The sequence below is a fragment of the Hydractinia symbiolongicarpus genome, chromosome 6, assembly GCF_029227915.1.
Source record: "Hydractinia symbiolongicarpus strain clone_291-10 chromosome 6, HSymV2.1, whole genome shotgun sequence".
Lineage (NCBI taxonomy): Eukaryota > Metazoa > Cnidaria > Hydrozoa > Anthoathecata > Hydractiniidae > Hydractinia > Hydractinia symbiolongicarpus.
In genome coordinates, this window is record NC_079880.1 from 24,473,513 (window position 1) to 24,496,559 (window position 23,047).

Consider the following 23,047-nt stretch of genomic DNA (forward strand, 5'->3'; position numbering starts at 1 on the left):
TTTGCGGGAGTTAAGTTTGGTGAATCCCAAAATTTAGTATTTGCCACGAAATTTCGTTTCATTTGAGAACAACAACAACTTTCCCACCAGGGCTATCTGCTTGTCGGAATGATGACGAATGATAGAAAAGCGGTCGTCCCCGATTATATTTGTTTCGAACAATATTTGACTGTCATACATAAGCTGGCCTTCCTCGATTATGTGCGTTCTATAATAAGTGATAAATAATAGTAGGCTGTCGTATATAAACTGGTCTGCCCTGATTATGTTCCTTTTATAAGTGCCAAATAATATTTTTTGAGTAATAAGCCGGCCCATCCTGATTATGTTGCCCTGATTATGTATTTTCTGCCCTGTTCTTAACCGGGGCAAGCTGCCGTACTTAATCAGGACAGCATTTATTATCCGGGCAGAACATACTCATGCGTTTTCCAAGAATTTGCAATAATAGCACAGCATCTAGTGCCCGTATATGATTGATCGTCAAGAAATTAAAAAGACCTACAATTTTTTGGTTTTAAAAAATAAGAAGTTGTCTTAAAAACGGAAAGAAAGTAGAAACTGTGTAAAATTGAATAAATAATTTTTTGTATTCTTGTTTGTAACACAATTTAGAATTGAAAACAACAATTGCAAAGTGATCCATAATACTTAATCCTGGTAACTAAATTACGGCACGAGCTGTTGTGGGGCTTGAAGAAGGAGAACGCGGGAAAGGGTGGTCTAAAATCTTTACGGTATAAGAAAAGAAGACAAGTCACAACGTGCGTAAACAAGAATGCATAAAATGAGATTATAAGGTCATATACGGTAACTCTGACTGTTGAGCTTACTTCTGTTTCTCAAAATTAAATAAGAAATATATGTTTTACATTGTAAACTCTTAAAATACTGATTAACTACGGTGTAGAAGCGTAGAACAGACAAAAGAGCTGCCATAGTCTGTGGCTAGCTAAAAGAGCTGATCGCTATGGGTGACGGCTCCCCAGCAGAAATTTTAAGGACAAAGACTGTAAAGTTGCTAAGGTCAGTGTTAGTAACTAAAGCAAAAGTTGGTATTCCTCTTCACAGTCTTCCATTTGAGTATGAAGAAACAGCAAGTGATAAACTTAAGTTTAGAGAAATGGGATATGGCTCGTTGGAGCAGTTTTTGCGTGATATTCCAGATGTATGTACTGTCTCTAAAGCTCGTGAAGGGTATTTAGTTGTGAAAGGAATTCCATCAGAATCAGATGCCCATGTTTATAAGTTAGCAGTTGGTCAAAAAGCAAGTAAAAAGAAGAAAAAGCCCGCTTTTGCAAAATCATTTAATATTAGCCAAGTTAGAAGAAGAGCTTCACATTTTACTGGTGGCCATAAGCCAAATACTGGCCCGTCTATGAGAAATACTTACACCAATAGTCCAAGAGGACAACCTTATGGATACGGAAACACACCTACAGCTAAATTATTTGGAAGTACATCTTTTAATCAAAAGCCCTACTTTACACTCCGTCAAACTCCATCATATAATCAGAGACAGGTTTCATCTATGATGCCTGCACAATCGATACCACCACGTTTCTTACGACAACAAGTGAACAGACCGAAAACCCAGCGAAGTTACTTTAACAATACAAATGATGTTATTGTGATATCAGATGATGAAAAACCAGCTAATTTAAAAAAGCCTAAAGGTTTTATTGGAAATGCACGTTTGCCTGATGGGGAAATGATTATGCTTGGACCATCAACATCAACCCCTAATCCTACAGCACCTAATTTATCACCATCTGGTATGTAACATTTATTTGTTCTAATGTAATTATGGTTATATTAAAGTAGCACCTTCTTTGGTAGATCATTTTTCCTTCTTTTTAACTAAATGCAATGTTGAAAAAACATGTGACTCTGGAACAATCGAATAAATCCAGAACAACTAAATGACATCTTGTTTTAAAACTGAAATAAAAAGGAAACAAATAATGAGAAGACTGCCTCAGCTCAATCAAAGATATTTTATAAACTGACGTTTTTCAAAAACATATGCTTTAATCTTTGTAATTTGTGAAAAATGAAAGAGAATTTTAATTATCAGAAAAGAGAGTGTGGGGTGTTACATGATACAACATATGATTTGATATTGTGATGTTTGAACATTTTAAACATCACAATATATAAACAAATAACATGACTGAGTGAGTGAGTGCTCAATTATCATGTTTCACACATTTTATCCCACTAGATTTTGTCACACTTTTTTCAGATTTATTTTATTGTTCTAACTTGAATCTTCCTTTTTGTTTCATCATTTAAGAGTTCCACGTTTTAATGCATGCATGGCCACTTTGGAAAATGTATGATCCATGCCGTGTGTATTTCTCTATTTATAATTATAAATTTTTTTGAAAAACTAAAATCATAAAATTACCTAAAAGTTATATTATTTTAAAATAACTTTTCTATTTTGAAACAGAACTCTCTTCTATTGAAGCAAAGTTCCGTAACATGATGTTGCAAAGAGGATGTGGGGTATGGTATGCGCGGATGAAGGAGGAGTACAAAACGATTAATAAAGTTGATGCTCCTCTGCAGCTTGAAGCCATCGTTGAAAAGCATTTTCGCCATTTTGTTGAAATAGAAGAGTAAGAATTATTTACAATTATTATTTTTTGCAGAAAGCTTTTCTAGGCTTACTAAGTATGTTCAAGCATTTATTACTTATGTAGCAATATTTACATGAGGGATTGACAAAAAGCTATGTGCATTTTTTTTCTCAAAATGTATGTCATAGTTTAAGTATGTATGCTGTAATTTAATGTATGCTACAACTTCAACTTGATTGCAAACTGACATGCAGACCCGAGTTATGAGGGCCGCAAAAAATTAAGAGGCCTGGAAAAAATTTTATCTTAACCAATTCACCTTTACAATATCTATGCATTTATAAAGTTTGAATGCCCATCCCTTAACAGGTCTAAAAGTACTGATGATAGAAAATGTCAAAGTTTGATATCACTTAAATATGACATTTTAATTTTCTGCAGCATAATTGAATCTAAAGTTTTTTAAATGTGAATATCTTCAGAACGAAAAAAGCTTTCTAAAAAATTTAAAAAAACTTTTTGAGCTCTAAAGTCCAACATCATTTTATACCTTGGGTCCCCTTTAAGGAGAACTCTGGTAAAAAGTTTAAACACATGTTTAATCCGATTTCATGATTTTTTAGGACTTTACCTAATTGTAAAATAACTGATTTTCAATTAGTTTATCATCATAAAACACTGGATGTTAAATAACTTTAATTTGATATCATAACTTCAATAAACATTTTAGGAAGTGGTATTTCGTACAAGTTTTAAACTAATTATTCAACCTGCTATTCATCATCATCATCATCATCATCATCATCATCATCATTCTCTGCTTAACGTCTGTTTCCATGCTAGCATGGGTTGGACAGGGTATATTAATGACCCTCTTCCAATCTGATCTAGACTGTGTTAAATCTAAACTCAACTTCAGCTGTATCAAGTCTGTCCATATAACCTCCTGCCATATCTTTCATGGTCTACCTATTGTAGAAAAAATGTTGCCAGCAAGTTCGATGCCATTTAAGGCTAGTTTTCATTTACCTGCATTTTCCACTGTATGTGAAAATTGCAAAAGTTATTAAAATTAGAAAAATGAAAAAAATAAAAAAAATAGCAAATAACAAAATTACAAGGGTTTAAGGGTGCACACAATATTAAAATCCTTTTTGTTAGGGGACTCCAATTTAATTAGTTGTTCTACAGGCCCGACCGACCCTAATTTTCATAAAAACAAAAAAATAATAATATCAAGCAAAAAAGTTTTAAAGATTAAAAAAAGGAAAAACAAGTCCTCATCCCATCTCGTGAAAATATAATGGGCATAGAAGATAATCAATGATGTTATTTTTTGTTGGTTGAATATCAACAAGGTGAATCAATAACGTTGCTTTACTTAGGACCACTGTTGTTAATGCCACTGGAAGTTAATTCTTTGTTCATGGTAATTTGTTGCGATAAAACTAAAATGCGCGATGGGCTAATTTTGTAATCACAAAAATAGTTACATGATTAAACAGAAGTTTTTAAATTTTTATGTGATTTATAACAAAAATTAGCTACTTTCACTAAAATGTTTATAATACATAATAATTGGGTAAGAAAGTGTAGAGACTTGGTAGTTCTTGGGGCAAAGCCCATAGGTAGACCAAGAAAGACTTGGCAGGAGGTTATAAGGACAGACTTGATACAGAGGAAGTTGAGTTTAGATCTAACACAGTCTAAATCAGATTGGAAGAGGGTCATTAATATACCCCGTCCAACCCATGCTAGCATGGAAAACGGACGTTAAGCCAAGAATGATGATTACAAGCGAAATACAAGACAGGTTATTGTCGTAACACCCTCCTTTATTATGATTAATATAAATGTTTAAAATTACGCTAGCTAAACTGTATTACAGTTTAGCTAGCGTAATACCATTTAGGAAAAATAATTAAAACAAGAACCCTCCTCCGTTATGAATTTTTAAAAAAATGATTTTACAGCTACGAAATACTTTAAATATTATCAACTAAACAACAGTAGTCCGAAAAAGAATTTGCACTTAAATTTAGATCTTCCCATAAAACTGCGCAAAAAACATGAAAAAAACACTAAAATTGTTTGTTTTATTATTTTAAGTAGGAGAAGTATAACTTGCTGTATAAGTTTCCAAACAGCGCAGGTATAACCTGCTGTAAAACTTTTAAAACAATACGAGTATATTCTGTACAACTTTCAAAACAGCACAAGAATAATTCTTGCTGTATAACTTTAAAAACAACACAAGAAAATGTCTTTCTGCATAACTTTTAAAAACAAGTTTTTGAGCATGCAAGTATTGTTATTTTTCACCTTGAGAACTAGTTACATATTTTTATTAGTGAAGCAAATTATTATTGTTTTTCCTTTGCAACTAAAAAATATAAACTGCATGCGTTATGCAAAAATACATAGAAAGGAACGGTTTTTGTAACACCCTCCTCTGTTGTTATTTTTATTATTTTTTTGGTTGCTCCGACCATACATTCTCCATAACATTATTTTTATATCGCCGACCAACCGACCGTAACCTACTATCGACTTTGCCCGTAGAACAACTAATTAAATTGGAGTCGCCTTATCTAGGAGAAAATGTGGTAGATTAAAAAGTGTATTTTTTATATCTCGAAATCGCAAGAAAATATTTAAATACAATTTTTATAATTAAATTCAAGAGTCAAGCCTTATATGCTAGGTTGCTCAAGGAGAAGGGAATTTTAACCCTTAAGTTGCTTGTATTACTGACACTGTATTACATTGTGAATCCCACCTTAACCGTCTGGATTGTGTATATTACCAATCAGTTCAATACACTCAAATAGTTTTGGGTGTATTGAATAAAAGTGTTTTTTTTAGAAAACTTCTATACACAGTCCAATTAAGGATGTTGTTATTTAGAGAAAGTGAGAATATGGTACAGTACTGTGAAAAGGTTTCTTAACATTGCATGTTACGCAGGAACCACAACAGCCCATGATGCGTATTTTTTTAACAATTGTGGACCGTCCACGATAGATAAATTCAATTGTAACACAACAAAAATCGTATTAGTTCATCAATTAAATCAAAGACTGACTGCAAAAAAAAAATTAACACTTGCTGTTTTAATTTGTTGTCATAAAGCTAGCTAAATAATAGATTTTAATCGTTCGTCAATCAAAACATGATGTAAAAAACATTTCTGTCGTCGCTTTTCGTTTTTAAACTTTTCACATGCAATCTAAAAAAACATTTCTGTTCTCGTTATTCTTCTAACTTATGTACATCTTTAGACTATAAACAACTGACAACAAAACAAGAACAACTAGTTGTTTATAGTCTCATAGCTGCCTTCATCAACAATGCAATTGCATTATTTTTTGACAAAATAAAGGAGAGCTATTGATATAAAGACTACTTTACAGGAAAAGTTTTTTTCCTGTTGTAATATGTTAAAATAATTCACACTAAAAAGCGTGAAACTCTAATTGCTGATTATTTTCTTTAACATCAGATTAAGAAACATAAAAGAAAAAAAATAAATGTGTGACTTCATAAGCAATACTTTAACTGGAAGAAAACATTTTCCTTGTTTTATCCTACTTCTTAATTTATTTTTGTACACATTGTTATAAACAACAAAAAAGGCCTCAAATCGGACCAAAAATTTGCATCTTGCTGAACAAGCATCGGGTATCACATTCTCACTTACTCTTAATTAGCAACGTCCTTAATTGGACTGCGTATAAAGTTTTCTAAGAAAAACACTTTTATTCAATACATCAAAAATTATTTGGGTGTATTGAACTGATTGGTAATATACACAATCCACACAGTCAAGGTGGGATTCACAATGTATTACAGTGTCAGTAATACCAAGCAATTTGAGGGCTAAAATTCACTCCTTCTTAAGCAACTTAGCAATATAGGGCCTGACTCTTGATTTTAATATAAAAATTGCATTTTTTTTCTTGAAAATTTATAAAAAATATATATGTAAGATTTTAATATTTTTCTTGTTAAGCAAAATGATGAACAAACAAATAAATAAATTCACTTATTATTTAAATGCAGAAAGTACATACAGTACTGTGAAAAGGTTTGTTAACATCGTGTTTGTAACGATAAAATCGTGGTCTTTAGGTATAACATACATTCAAATATTCTATTGTGGCCACCACGCTAATATTATTATCTCGTGGATCGTGTGTCCCACGATTATTTTCGCGAGCTTCACGATTTTTATAGCCAGTATAATTTAATTTTTTTTTTCAAAAAAGTCTTTTATTAAAGTTAATTTGTTTGTTTCAGGTTTTATCAAGTTAAAAAAAGCATATTCGTAGTTTTTGTTTGGTGTATACTTTTTATTGTCATGGAGGCGATTGTATTTTTACGAAATGTCATTTGTCTAGAAAAGTTAAATTTGTCTGTGCTGATAGAAAGGCTTTTTTAGATTGAATTTTAAAAGTTTATAAACGAAAAGAGGCGATAGAAATGTTTTTTTAGATCGCATTTTAAAAGTTTAAAAACGAAAAGCGGCTATAGAATTGTTTTTTAAGATCGCATTTTAAAAGTTTATAAACGAAAAGCGGCTATAGAAATGTTTTTTAGATCGCATTTTAAAAGTTTATAAACGAAAAGATGCGATAGAAATGTTTTTTTAGATCGCATTTTAAAAGTTTAAAAACTATAAGCAGCGATAGAAATGTTTTTTTAGATCGCATTTTGATTCACGAACGATTAAAATCTATTATGTAGCTAGCTTTATGACGAATTAAAACAACGAGTGTTAATTTATTTTTTTGCCGTCGTTTTTTGATTTAATTGATAAAGTAACGGTCTTTGTTGTTTTACAATAGAAGTTATCTATCGTGGAAGCCATGGTGTAATTGATTTTTGTTTGTGTAGTCCACAAAACATGATCGTTAGGTCCACGATTTTTTTTGATTTTTTTTTTTTTTTGGAGGTTTCTTGCCATGATATAGTAGGCAATGTTTCAGCAGATATTTCTCCAATCATGAAGCAAAGTTATTGAGAGATCTTTATTTTACTCCTATTTGCAAATTGAGAATTTTATCTTGCTAATTCCCTAAACAGTTGATCTGACTAATGTTCCTGGCTCACCATGTTATTTATGTATACATTTTTTTTTCTAGTCCAACTGGTACTGGTAGAAAGATAATGTACATGAAAAAGGTAAGGATGTCTACCAAACCAGAGTATGAAACGCTTGTGTGTGTGTGTTTTTTTTGGAGTGAAGTTGCTTTAACATGATACTTTGCTAACATCACAATTTTAAATTGTTTGAGTTGAATTGATTGCATCGGATGCTTCTGGACATATAAAAGGTTTTTCAAAGGTAACCTTATTGTCTTAATTAAAGTGGTTAAAAAGAAAGGAAGAATTCTTGTTCAATTTGTTCAATTCCTTTTCTGCATGTGTCTCTACGTCCATAAAAGTTCTTCTCTTGTATAAAGTCATTATAAACAAACTTTAACACTGTATGCGATGACGTGTTTGTTTGAACTTTTTCTTTAGAATGTTGAACCAGCTAAGGAAATAAGTTCTCCACAAGTGTCATCAACTTCTCACTTACAGAAAACCATGACTCCAATACCAAGCAGTAATTCCAGCAAGAAGTTTGAAGATCTTCAAGTTACATCTTCATTTTCTCCAAATCAACAGGCAGGTCAACGAAGTGTGGAGAAGTTAACTTCCCCTCTGTCCATTAGCACAAAGCGTAAGCAGACTTTTATTACTAATTTATCTTTACACAAGCACACCTTACAACAAATGTGGCCATAGGAGCCAGGGAAATGTTATGTAACTGCTGAGAGGGGAAACCTTGGAATTTTTCTTTCATAAAGATTGAGAATGTATTAAAGTGCTCATGAAATAAATCCTACAATAGGTAATCACTTTTATCTTCTTTAAAGTTTATTTCCTAAAAATATTTCTTAAATGGATTACGCTGATGCAAGATGTACCCACACTGTAAAAATCTAAGCTCTGGCAAGTTAGTTTGGATAATTGGATAAACTCTAACAATGCAGAACGATCTTTAAAGGACAACTAACAATTATTAACAAATTGTGCTTAAAATGTTCAATATAGTGTGAATATGAAACATGTTTTTTTTTAAAGTTGGTGTTTTTTTTCTTGAGATATTTAAGATTAAAGTAGTACCCAGTTCCCACTATGACAGTGACCATAATTCTGAATGTGCCAAGCAAAGAATTTCTAAAGGGTTAAACTGCGTCTCAGAGTTATTTTGTTTATCGTGTTTTGAAATAAATATCTTCATCAGAATAAAATAATGTTTCACCGCTGTAAATATAGTTTTAGACAGTCACACTTAAAAATAAGTATTATGTGTATTTATTTTTTATTTATTTTTTATTAATGATTATTAATTTATTAATTTATTATGACATTTTTCTTGTGTTATTTTGTACTAAAACATCTTGAAAGACAACAAGTACTTCATTTAATTTGCTAGTTTTGAATGCAAAACTTTAAGTGATGATGTGCAAGAAAGTGTACTGTAAGTGATTTTGCGAAAGCAAAACAAAAACAGTCTAAAGTTTTTATTTCCACTTCCACATGATGTTAAATTCTTAGAAATTGTTTTTTCTTCTGACATTTTAACTTGTCTTCTTCACCGCTCAAACCTTGCAATAAATTTAAATCGCTTTGAGAAGGGGAAGAAAGTGGTGAATCTTCGTCTATATTGTCATGCAAATCCTGTTTGAACTATGTATGCTGTGTGCCAAATCAACAAAATATGTACAAACCGAATTAATCTTTGTTCGATAATGCATGGTGACCATTTATGTAATTATTGTTTTTTCGAGACAAAGTTGGGACATAAAAAAAAAAGGAAATTAAAAATTTCTGAGACAAAATTTGGATATGAACATAAGAAATAAGAGAAATTAAAAATTTCTGAAACAAAATTTGGATAAAAAAAATAAAGGAAATTAAAAATTTCTGAGATAAAATTTGGACATAAAAAAATGAAGAAAATTAAAACAATTTATGCCGTGTTGTTTTTGTGATATGTAAGATTAATTTTATTAGAAAAATACGTAATATAAGTTTTTTTCTGTTTATGAAAGTTAGAAAGGAAAAATGTAATATTGACATCATAAAAGAGGCAACAAACTCTTCAGTTTTTGCCAATGCCACTAAAAATATATCCCTCTAAAAACCGTATGTGATTATTTCTAACATGCAAAGATATTGTAACTGTTTTAGATTTTGGTATTGTCCCTTAGGTGCATCACTTTCTCCGCCTAGAACGGAGCAGTTCACAATTGAACTGATGGAGCTTCCAAACCAAGGGTATGTATGCACTTCCAGTACACTCTAATTTTTTGGAAAAATTGTTTTTTACTATTTTTTAGGAAGTAGTGTGAACCAAGCTTAGTCCTTTAAATATTTGTAAAAACAAAAAGTTCTAATTAATCAAAGACAATTTTAAATTTTATCCAGGTGTGTGAATTATCGCAAAAAGTAAACATCACTCCTGAAATTGCGATGTTCAACTGCAAAGCTATTTCAGAAAACATCGTAAAGCTTGGTTTTTTATCTTCTTGTGGTTTTACAACTTCCAATTCTTCAGTATAATTCTAGTATTATTTTTGGTTACATGTATTCATATTGTAATCTGTATGAAAAATGCTCGCTTAAGAATTATTTCAAATCTTTTTTCTGTTCTGGATAGAGAAATGTTGCCAATAATTGTATGCAAAGAATGTTTAAGGAATTGCTAATTGGCAATTTAATTTTTGCCTGTTTTACTTTTTAATACAATGTAAACACATACTACCATGAAGTCTTTGGCCAGCTTAAGGGGCAGATTAACACTGCAAACAAAATGGTAGACCATCACAATGAATATACAGCGTAGGACACAGAAGTTTCTTACAACAAAGCAATGTATTTTGTTACTAAATTTGACACTTTTACACCACTTAGGGGACCTATAAAATGAATTAAAAAAAAAAAAATTTTAAATTTGAATTAAATTTTCCCAGAGATTATGTCTTGTAGGCGAATTTTGATGTATTTATGTAATTGCATTCAAAATTTTACGTTCAGTGATCTGGTTAAAGTATATGTATGCCATGTGGAAACTCTTAACAGATTCTTTGTTCAACTTTCAAATTCACCAATTGATGACCTTGTAGCAAAAATGCAGGAATATTATGAGGTGATTTGTAATCATTTTTTTATTAAAGTGTTCAGTTTAACATTCTGTGATCTCAATGTTTAATTGTATATTTATTTTTATTTATTTTTAATTATTATTTTTCATTTTTACTAAATAGTAAAGCATAATAAAAGGGGAAGTATTAAATGTAAAAAAACAGAACATATTTTGCCAATAATAAAAAATTCTCAATACTTTATTAACAAAATTTGCATCCACGATTTTTAAGGTGTAAAATATATCTAGTCACAAGGGTTAATTTGCCATGATTTTGATTATAGTGTCAAAATTTATTGCTTCTTCTTTTCAGTAAATTTGAAAAGTAATGTTTGCATACATTTATGTTAGCGTATCCAAAGTTTATTTTTCTTCATGCTTTGTTATATTTTTTGACTACTCTCTGTTTTTTCTACAAAATCAAGAAAGTTGATTAGCTTTCGTTACAGGATTGAAAAAGTAACATTACTTTATAAAAGACATTTCTTTAAAAAAAATAAAACAAAGGAGTACTTTGTTTAAGTAAGTAAATAAAAATTAAAGCTTATCTCTTCCTAAAAAAAACGTGGGCTCGTATGTAAGATCTTAGTTACCTAGGAATCTAATTTTTTTAAAGAAGTTTATTGGTCCTTAAGATATTTGTCTTAAAAGCTGCGTTAATTATATGAGAGTATGACGTCATACACTCTAAAACATGTAATCGCTGTTATTGAACATAATTATAGTAGTTAAAACTAAATATATAGTAACTAAATATTAAAATTTAATGTAACCTTATAACCATGTCAAAGCTGTTTAATACAACACCCAATCGGGGCTAGTTCACCATGTCATGCATAATTAGTGGAATTTCGAAGTCCAAATTTTTAAGAACCAATCAAGAATTTGGAAAAAAAATATATTTCTAGACAACTTTTCAAGCTCTTTCATATGAAGTTAACTTACTTTTTCGCGAGAGGTAAAAATTTTTTTACAATTCAAGTTATCCACAATATGAAACTGACTTTTTGTTTTTGCATCCTGGCAGTTAAATGTTGCATATCCGCAGTCAGAGACTGTTAAGCAGCGGTTTCTAAGAGCTTTAACAATGGACTTTTTTTTAAATGTGGTAACCCCAAAAAGTTCATGAAGCCAAGTGTAAGGTAAATAAATAACTTTCAATGTAACTTACTAAATTTCAACAATCTTTAGAGTAACGCAGCAGATGGTGAAATTGTGAAGCCTCGTTGTGGTGAATTTTGTTGTGCAAGGTATAGTAAAGATCGCTTGTGGTTTAGAGCCAAGGTCTTATCAGTGAAGCAACAAAAAAATGCAAGTATTGTGTTATTAATGTCTATGTTTACAATCTTATGTGACATACCATGATTGAACAGTAGCTAAGGATAAGTTTTAACATAAAATTTGTTAGTTGGATAGTTTCACAGGTTTTAATACTTGGTGTAACAATCGTGATTTATCAGCAGTTGTGAATAGAATACTCCTCTCAACTAATTTGCAGAATCGAAAATGTGAGCAGTCTAATGATAGTCAAGAAATTTGGATAAAATTTTCAATTATGTAATTCTTTTAGTCTGTCAACGAATCCTACAGATGTCGTGTAATTTATATTGATTATGGAAATGATGAATATGTTGTTTCGAGTGAACTAAAATCCTTAACACAAGAATTTAGTGAACTACCTGTGCAAGGAATACAGTGCACACTGCATGACTTATTTCCAATGGAAGAGGTAAACTAAACATTTAATTAGTTCTAGCGTAGCAGTCGTTCAAATTTATTTTGGCAATTTCCTAGTCAATAACTAAGCAGACCAGCCAATAACAACATAACATCAAGGATTTTTTCAGATGTAAAAAGATTTAAGTTAGGCTTCACTTTTCTTACCCAATTATTCTCCTCCATTCTTACCAAGTGTCCCAGTTAACTCAATCTTTTTATCTTGATAAGATATCTAATGTTGCGAATACCTAGCCTGCTTCTTAACTCATATAAACACTATGTCTCTCCATCTGGTGTTACACATTCATCTGACCATTTGCAAATCATTTCTTTCTAAACGGTCAAGATCTTTCCGCTTCACAGCCAATGTGTCTCACATATGGACAACATAAAACTCCTTACACAGGCCTCATACGACCTACATTTTACCACATTTGACTCTGTTAGTCAACAAAAGAACTAACTGTTTTAACGTTTTCAAGCAGAACCTATCCTGCAATAAAACTTTTATCACCTAAGTAACAGAATTTTTCGACTACCTCTAACGAAACACTGTTGTTGAAAGTACTTCATTGTGTAAATTATCACCATGGTAGCTCCTGACCTTCCTCCAATACAAGTATATGTGACATGTTTTGCGCTTTGAGTTACTCGGATCCCCTTTAAAATCTGCCTTCTTGACTTACTTGGACAAACTACAGTTCAATGTATATTTATTTTTATGTGTGGTATCTGTATTACCCTTGTTATCCTGGAAAGTCGTGAAATTTGCTTCTGGCTGTTTTATTAAAATTTTTAGCACAATGTTAAAACTTATTTTCCTAAAATATACCCATGGATGTTATTGCATTGCATTGTAAACAAGCATAATGTATTTTTCAATTAAAAATATACTCCATGTAAATTGGGTATTAGTCATGGAAATGTCTGGAAAAGTTGTTAAAAACCATTTGCTCTGAAAATATCCTTCAATTTTTGTCTGTTTTTTTGTCTGAAAAATTTATAAACATGTTTGAGAATGTCCTGGAATTATATTGGAACTTCTTCTGATGACCATGTTTTATTTATTTATTTTTAATCCTTGTTTAGAATGTGACTTGGACAGAGAAAGATATTGAATATTTTAAGAAAGTGACCGACGACGTCCAGTTGACACTCTCTGTAAAACAGAAAAATGGTAATCATGTTTTTAAAATGTTCGATTTGATATTTTGAATAAAAAAATGGTAAGCATTCTTCAAGTCATGCCTTTAGAATGTTGAGTTTGATATTTTGAATAAAAAAAATGATAAGCAGTCTTAAAATCATGTTTTTCAGTTAGGTAATAATATATAAGAATAACTTGACTCAAGAAATGATTATAACTCTGGTTGAAAACATGTCATTTTGTGAGGTTCATGCAGTTTTTTTTTAATTTTTGACATTGGTCAAAAATTGATAGTAGGTAGATTTCTCGTTAATAATCAGAACATTTTAGTTTAGACAAAAAATATAGTAGTTGATGTTTTGTGTATCAAATAACTGTTGTATAATGAAGATTTGTATACAACTAATTACAATTTTAACCTTTCATAGATCCATTTAACTTCTTGTTAAAAGCCTTATTGTTTATTGGGATTAAAATTAAAATTAAACCAACCAACTAATTAATTATTGATTGCTTTTGATTATTTATCAGTCTTTTGTGAATGGAGTACACAGAGAATGCAAATTAATCATTTATATTTCTAGGAACTGTTCTTAGTGTCGACTTATTGGATGAGCAAGGTCAGAGTATTTGTAAACATTTGCAGATAAAGGGTATGGCTCGAAGATCTCTCAACAGTTCATCATCTCCAGTCTCACTTTCACCAAGCTCAAGTTCTTCGGATTTAAGGTAAGGCTCGATAAGTCAGTAAGAACCAGATCACCTGTACTTGTCTTCAGTCTACTAAGGGCAAATTTTACAGATAGGTAACATGTAACGAAGTTTAGGGATATAAATGTCAAAGAGTAAATTTAAATGGTTGTAACTGTTTTTAACAAAAACCGAAATAACACAACAATCTTTTGTGTTTTTTCCAACGTATGCACTTGTATAATTGTTATTTAAAAAAGATTTTATTCGTTTGGACAAAGTTGGAGGAAATTGTGAAATTAGCACAATTAGTACTCTATAGGTACTTAGGTTTGTTTCCTTAGAAAAAACAACAATTTGTCTTTCAAACCTTTACTAGTCTTTTTTAACATAAATAATTATGTATTTCATAGTGATACGAAAAGGCCAACCTTGAGCAGAAGCTTATCTGTGGAACCAAGTGAAATAAAAAGTATGTTAAAATTGCTTAGACTTTACAAATATGTTAGCTTTGGAATTTCACCTTTGATGGCAGTCTGTTGACTGGCAAGAGATATGAGTGCATGATTTATCAAAGTTTACAGAAATATTCTTATTACTAGTCGATAAAGCCTGTGGAAAAATCCACTCAGACAGAAGAAAAATTGAAAAGAAAACCATAACTTGAATTTTAATGACGTCAGCAATTACCCATCAATACACATTGTGTAGAGCTTGACATGCTGATCAATATAATGTATAAGGTCATGTGCTTTTGACAAAAGCTTTAGAATATATAAAGGGTTATAAACTTTGCTGATGTTAGCAAAGACCCACCAAAATACACAGACGGACACAGCTTTTGTATAAATATAATAGATCAGACGATAACTTGTGCAGAAGCACAATTGAAGTATAAAAAAGTTTTAGGTAGAATTTTTCAAAATAAATAAAAAGATTTCTAGCCAACTTTTCAAGCTCTTTGATATGAAGCCAACTTGCTTTTTTGCAAAAGGTAAGTTTTAGGGATAAGTGTGTAAAAATTTTGCTGATGTCAGCCAAAAGCAGCAAATTTGCACCGCATCATTTTTTTAAATTTATTTAGTTGTTGCCTCTGTATGGAGCTTTGAAAAATTTCAAGAAATGTGTAGGAACATGTAAATTCAGAGATCTGCAGTTTATTGCAGGAGATGACGTTAGTTATTTTCACCCTTTTCCAAGTTATTTGGTCTCAAACTTTAGGTGAAATGCAATGCCTTTACTAATTTTATTTAAAACATTTACGTCAACCTGATTTATCAACGTTGTGACGTAACCTCAAAATATGTCTTTTGTTGGTTAGCAATGCTTTTCTTTGAAGGTCAAAAAGTGCATGTTAAAATTGCCCCTCACAAACACAGACTCGCACAACACAGCGTATTACTATAATAATATTTGTATTTTGTCTGTCTGTCCAGAAGAAAAGCGTCATGCAACAGGCACACAAAATAGCATGCAAGACGGGCGACCCTACAGATTTTTTCATGGGTTAACAACTAGTTACTATATGAGTTCAGTTATTGTTGTGTAGCTACTGTTACTCGAAATTACAAATGCAGCAAAGACAATCTATTTTCATAATGTATTTTCGGTTTTAGTGCAGTGGGTTGAAATATCTAAAGATGAAGACTATGTTGATGCTCTCGTTAGCAACATCAACTCCACCAATGATTTATATATCATTATAATTGGACCAGAGAATCTGGATAAATTGCAAAAACTTGAATCAGAACTTACAAAACATTATAATAAAGACAGTGTACCGGTCGCCACAGAGTTGGAAGTTGGCAAATTTTATGTTGCTTTCTCAGACGATATCTGGCATCGAGCAAAATTGTTGTCTTGCGTAGATAATGATTACGAAATGCTGCTTCTTGACCGAGGGAAGAAAACTATAGTATCTGCAAATGAAATTAAAGACTTACCATTAAAGTATTGCAAACTTCCATTTCAGGTGAACATTTTTTTTGCGTGTGTGATTTAGTTCTGCTTTGTTCGGTTTTGTTTATTTTCTTGTTTGTTGTTTGTTTACTTTTTGTTGTCTTGCTTGTTTGTTGTCTTGCTAGTTTGTTTCCTTGCTAGTTTGTTTCCTTGTTTGTTTGTTTGTTTGTTTGTTTGGTTCAAACGTGGAAGTGATTAAAAGACAAATTTTGAAATTGCACTTCATGTTTTTGTTCCTAAAAATTATATCCACGAAGCTAATTTTCAATCTTGGTATGCTTGTGTTGTCTGCCGTTTGTTGAACAATTTTTTTTTGTAAAGTACATTTTGTTCTGCAGATTAACTGTTGAATTTATTTTGAAGGCTATTCCGTGCAGTCTTTCCAAAGTACCTGAAAGCTTTGACGCTGAAATTTTACAGTATCTTTCTGAAGCAACACTTGGCGAAGCAAGAATTGCTTGTATTATTGAAAGGTCGGTTGAGATCATACTTAATATTCCACCCTTTAAACAATGTTTTATAAATATTATGTATTGATTCCGTCACTTGTAGGCCATCAGAGGTTGGACAGAAATATCACATCGAACTTTATGATACTACGTCAGATCTTGACGTAAATTTAAACTGTGAAATTATCACTAAATTGGAAGCTGAAAAGGATTTAAGCCCGAAGTTACCAGAAGTATGTGTTTCTTAAATTAGGTAGAAACAGAGAGACTTTCTAGAGGTTTTACTTCTTTTTAAATCAATATGGATGTGCTGCTGAGATTCAGTTCCTTTCTTCATCTATTTTGTGGTCCCATTCTATTTAATAAGGCACAGCAAACGTTAAATGGCGAAACATGTATGTTTCAACTTGTGTTGCTTAGATTTTAGACGAGTGTTTATGTGCAATTTGCATGAAACATAAAACATAACCTGAATGAGGCGCTATAGGTTGAGATAGGAAAATTTGTTAGGCTTGGGAGTGGCTGTAATAGAAATAGAGTATAATGAGATAATGTTTGTTTATGAAAAGAAAAGAAAAGTTAGAAATTTAGAATGTTTAGTTACATTGCATACAGGTCCTTTCGTGAATGCAATAAAAAAATCATTCTTTAGATTGGTGGTGGACAGTGTCAAGCATATATTGCTCATATCACGCTCACTGGTGAATTCTTCATTCAAATACTTGGTGCTGGTTTAGAAAAACTTGAACTTCTCATGGAAGATATGACAAGTCATTTCTCACAGGTTAGTAGTAGTGCATGAGAATAACATTTTTTAGTAAGTTTTCTTTTATAGTTTAATACAGTAACAAGCATTGAAAAATTTCGGACTTCATTAAATTGTGTTAAAAATTTTTTTGTGTAAAAATTTTTATCAAGTTAGTTTCTCTGAGTAACAATCCTCGCACTTTCATCTGTGTCTAATGACAACTAAAAACTCTCCCTTCTAGGAGATGTATTTCGATAATAGTTTTAGCAGTTTATTTTCACATACAAGCATTTTATTACTAATCTTGCATTCTTTTAGAACACGAGAGCATCTGAGATCGTATCACGACCAGAAGTAGGAACCATCTGTTGCGCTAAATTCCATGATGATGGAGCCTGGTACAGAGCTAAAGTGACCAAAGTCATGTATGAAGAACGACAGGTAATTGTGGATTTTCTTTTAAATCAGAAGATATTTGTAGTGCAATCATAAAAAATGATTTCTGATTTTTTTGTTATAAGGCAGAATGTACCTACCTTTTGGGGAAAAAGTCCATATGGGGAAACGTAACAAAAATTTTCTCCGACAAAAAAGTTACCTGATTATTTTCCCCAACATATGATTTTTTTCGACAATCGATTTTACCTTAAAAATAATTCTCTGTGATGAATGTGCTGGATAAGTTCTGAAATCCAATTTAAGGATGCAATTTCCTTATTTTTACATTTCTCTGATAAAAACTCTTTATCGATTGATGAAGATTTGTCCTGATGAGTTCTTCCCGATAGCGTAGTTTCATTTTCTTTAATGTTTCGTTATTTTAAGTAATGTAGTGTTTTTATCAGGTCGAGGTTGAATTCATTGATTATGGAAATCGAGAAATCATTCGCAATATGTTGATCAGAAAACCTAACGCTGTGAGCAGGAAAGTTCTGGATCTTCCCTTCCAGGTTTGTAATTGTTTGCTGATTTCTTTTGTTGTTTATGACAATTTTAAGCAGATATTTAGCAAGGTAAAATCGGATATCCGTAATTATCCAGTCGAGCTTGTGAAATTCGAGGACGTGCAGCGGAGTCGAATATCAACATAGCGAGACTGTATAATCACGATATCCGATTTTACCGCGCTGAATATCTCTTTTATCATACACCATTGGAAGGGAATGAGAACCTTTCCATATTATATTTTGTTTTGTTTTTGTTTTGGTCTTTTTTTCGTTATTCTTGTTTCTTGTAGTTCTAAAACATTCGCGCTTCAGTTATTTTCGGCTTTTGTGTACTACTATCGAGAACAATAAAAGATGTGATATAATACATCCTCCGTTTGATAACTTTTTTATTTTTAATTAGTTTTAACTCTCCATCTGATTGGCTTGCGTGTAATTTTATAAAGGAACTATATATAAACGAAATTAAAGTGCCGGAGAGACTATCGAATATCTCAAACAGATATTCGGTATCGTATATCTGCTGAGATTTTTTTATTCTCGGCTAACGACTGCACGGATATCCAAAAATATTCCGTCAGACGCTCTTGTTAGAGGCGTATCATAATATATTTTAGACGGGTCTATACAGTTTGCTTTTAACTTAAGGCAACCCAGGGCAACTCCATTGATTTTGCTGTTTTTGCTTTATCTATAAAATTCTTCTCGTCATCGCATACCATGTTTACAGTTTTTTATACCCCATTTTCCTATTCCATCTATTTTATATTTAGGCTGTTAAGTGCAAAGTTCAAGGCATCGCAAAGGTAATATTACCTATGACGTTTTTTCTATAAGAATATGCTTTATAAGAACAAGACCAATCTGATTAAAACTTCGGTGAACTTATAAAAAGTGTTTTTTGTAAGTTTTTTAGTTTATTTGTTGTCCAACTGGATAAATAACATTGAATAGGCGCTCATATTTTTGCTGTTCGGGTGGATACCTACCATATACACTTTTATGCAAATCGATAAAAGAAGGAATAAACTTCCTATTAGCAGTACGATAATCGTCGGAATCAGTTTTACTTAATTTAAAACGAAAAAATTTGAATTCGTAAAAGGTTAGGATACCAAATCAGGTATTTTGTTGTGACGATAAAAAGCAGCTTTCTTAGTGAGTTTCACCAAGCTTTTAGAAATCAAATGTTAATCTTGTTATGTTTATTTTAGTTCACCGATGAGCAACACACAAAGATTATAGAATTCGTGACAAACCATATAGATTTAGTTTTGGTTGAAGTTGTCAGAAAGGACGGTGATCTACCTGTCGTAAACATTACAATACCACCCGAAAACGAAAACGACACACCGCCAAATTTTGTAGAAAAATTCAAACAGTATCAAGACTTCGAAAACCAAAACATTGGCAACGCAAATAACTATACTACAGGCTACTCGTTCAGCGAGCAGTCCACAATAAGTCCTATGTTTGATACAGTGAACTCCACGTTTGAAAATATTACAATGGCAGGGCCGTCTGAAAGTCGGTTAAACAGCCATAACATGACACTGTCTGAATGGGAAGTTATCAATAGTGAAGGTTCACCTGAGAAGACGATCAAGCCATCACAAACAAATAAATCTGGAACAACCATGGCACCCGAATTTATGACGATGGAAACTGCTTCAGATTGCACGACTCTTGATGGTAATTCTCGTTCTGAAAGTCCGGCTACGACGTACTCTGCATCTTGGGGAATGCCGGAGTTAAAAATTGACAAAAAATATCTTCCTGGCATTGTCCTTGATACGATGGATCCTTCTAAATTTTCGGTATGCTTATTAAATTATTAAATAATAAAATTAACCTCTAGAAGGGTGCTTGTTAGGGAATGATATTTAAATTGGTCTCTCACGCGCGTTCTTTTTATCAGCACATCTCAATGTTTGAACAGGTTATGGTGTCGCTTGGATCTATATAGTGAATTTGTTCAAAAGCACACAACACTGAACTTAAAATAGAATGCAGATGAGTTATTTTTTACAAGTACAGAAATTAACCAATGAATAGTTTTATGTGAATTTTTGTGTGTGAAAAGATACAATCATATAATAATATATTTGAACTCCATACCTAGATTTTATAAATCCCAAGAACTGAGACTGAATATTGCTTGACAATTTAAGATGTTTTGTTTTTTAGTCTGGTTTTGCTTCTAAAGGGTTCACTAAAAAAATGCAACGTTTTTTTACATTGCTGCTCCTAAGAAATTCTGGATACTCCACTATGTAAATAAAATATATATTCTTTACTCGTCCACTTCTTTCTTTTTGCATGTTTCTACTAATTTTCAATTTAGATTGTACCACATCATTTGTGGACAGAGTTAGAGAAGATGCATGTGGAAATGAGAGACTTCTATACAGTATGTCTACTTCGTTTCATCAATCATTTATTTATTTTTAGTGGTATGTCCACCAAGCTTTTTTGTTGTTTGTTTTTAAGCAGCCGTGTTGTTACCATGAGTTTGTTACTTGATATTTCTCTTGTTAGACGTACAAGACACCAGTTGACGTAGGTTTCCAAGTGGGCGATGTCTGTGCAGTTTACCACATAGAACACGAGGTTTGGTACAGAGCGGTTGTGCAAGCTATACTCGAAGAACAGGTATTTTTAGGGATGTTGTTTTCTCAAACGCTGCTCTTACTCCCAGTGAAATGGACCAAAGGAGAACTTCAGCGTAGTTTGATGCAGGAAATGTTTAGACTGAAAAGATGAATAGCCTCATTTTGTTTTTTTTACTTTTAAATTCTAGAAAGTTATGGATTCTTTTAGACCAATGTACCTCAGACCAATGTACCTGTATTGAATATTAGAGTAGTTTTCAATTTTTAATTTTTAAAAGGCTTAATTTTTAAAAGTGTACTTTGTTTTAAACTTTTTTAATTTTATGCTTTATATAGATCGTGGTCAAATTTCCGGACTTTAGTGGAAACAGCGAAATCGTTAACGCGGAAGTTATTCGTCCTTTGCAGCAAGCTTTTCGTGTTTTACCTTTCTTCGCAGTTCGATGCAAGCTGTCTGGTACGTAGATTTTTAGACTTTTAGGTTTCTGTGTAATATTTTCGGGGTTTTTAGGAGGGGGAAGGGGGTGGCGGCAAATTGGTTATTGGTTTTAGATACTGTCCCGAAACAAACTCGACTTAAGAAATAACCAAACTTGAATTTTCATCTTTACCAAATCTGTAAATAATTATGCTTTCTGTTGTTGTGTAGGTATTGAACCTTTGGACGGCGAAAAACTTTGGAGTAACGAAGCTGCAACAAAATTTAACGAACTGGTCATGAATCAAACATTTCAAGTTGAGATCACCTCTGACTTTCACGTTAAAGATAAACCGTTCGAGGTTCGTTTACATGGAAAATATGCCGGTAAACAAGTCGTGATAAACCAAATGCTAGTCAATTTAGGCCTAGCCAGAAAAAAAGTTGCGAGATAAAATCTCCCGGAATTCACAAAATTAGATTTAATGATAAAACTATTCGTGTTTTTGAAATCTACTGCTGCACCTACAAATAATTTTAAATATTCTGTTATTGTTAACTTACTGGAGAACTTATATAAACATAAGGTTTAGATAGCCAATACCTATGACACTTGGTGACATCTTTTATTTAGTCTAATATTGACACTATCTTATTTGCTCAAATTATATAAAGTTATTTAAAAAAAGTAACTTCTGTTCCAGTGTTCTTTTGTTTTTATGTTTCCACGAGGATTTATTTACCTTTCCTTACGCATGGTAAACAACTGATTTAAAAAAAATGTATATTTGTAATTATTAGAAAATGTTAGGTTACATGCATCAACAGACTGTTTTGGGCTGTTGTATTGGTCTTGGCGTTAATTTGCGTATATTGATAACTTCGCGGTTGCTTTTTGATAGTCATTTAAAACGAAAATTATTTTTTAAAAAGATATATTAAAATGATTGTACTGATTCAACTTTCAATTATCCTGTTCTCTCATCCCATACCGCCACAAGATCAAATTCAGGTGTTTGCTTCTTGCTTAATGTTGCATCATCCATGAACAAACTTTTTATCAAGCCTGTCGCCCCATAGAACAACTTATATGACTTCTACAAGAGAAGTATCATGTCTGTTATTTTAAGGGATTGTTTAAGGTATTTAAGCTCAAAGTAATTCTCCTTGTCTGTCTGTCCGAGAACAGTGACGGGCGACTTCCGGTATTTTCTGACATTGAATTCTGTATCGCGTTGTGCCTAATAAAAAACCTGATTTAAATTTAGGAAAACAGGGAGCTGTTGTGTCTCTGCGGCCGTGCTTTACTCGAAATACCTAAGTGAACAAAAAGACCTTAGACCTTAATTTATAAAACGTTCCCTCTAGCCCCAGCGGGAATGTGTGGAGAAGTCTTTGTCTGGCGAACGTCTTTGTTTTAGTAAGTCTTTGGAACGATGTTGACACACTAATTAGAAAAGTTAACATGCCACGGGGAAAATTGGCATGTAAGAAAATTTCCTGTTGTTTTAAATACATGTCTTCCAGCTGTTAGCAACTTTGTCCCCAGGGTCTCGTGGCCCCTGAGCTGTTA

At 32.0% G+C, this 23,047-nt stretch overlaps 1 protein-coding gene across 1 annotated transcript; it reads left to right on the plus strand.

The window, feature by feature from the left end:
• The first annotated feature begins 724 nt into the window (after positions 1–724).
• Positions 725–22,426, plus strand: LOC130647757 (tudor domain-containing protein 7-like). Its single transcript, XM_057453716.1, has 23 exons — positions 725–1,775; positions 2,456–2,624; positions 7,730–7,769; positions 8,112–8,313; positions 9,851–9,917; positions 10,677–10,788; positions 11,977–12,096; positions 12,356–12,514; positions 13,594–13,681; positions 14,236–14,380; positions 14,755–14,813; positions 15,958–16,313; positions 16,664–16,773; positions 16,853–16,982; positions 17,402–17,533; positions 17,816–17,938; positions 18,343–18,447; positions 19,218–19,250; positions 19,659–20,261; positions 20,789–20,854; positions 20,983–21,096; positions 21,393–21,513; positions 21,706–22,426. The coding sequence occupies exons 1-23, from the start codon at positions 971–973 to the stop codon at positions 21,927–21,929; spliced, it is 4,083 nt and encodes a 1,360-aa protein (XP_057309699.1). The 5' UTR covers positions 725–970; the 3' UTR covers positions 21,930–22,426.
• Positions 22,427–23,047: the final 621 nt, after the last annotated feature.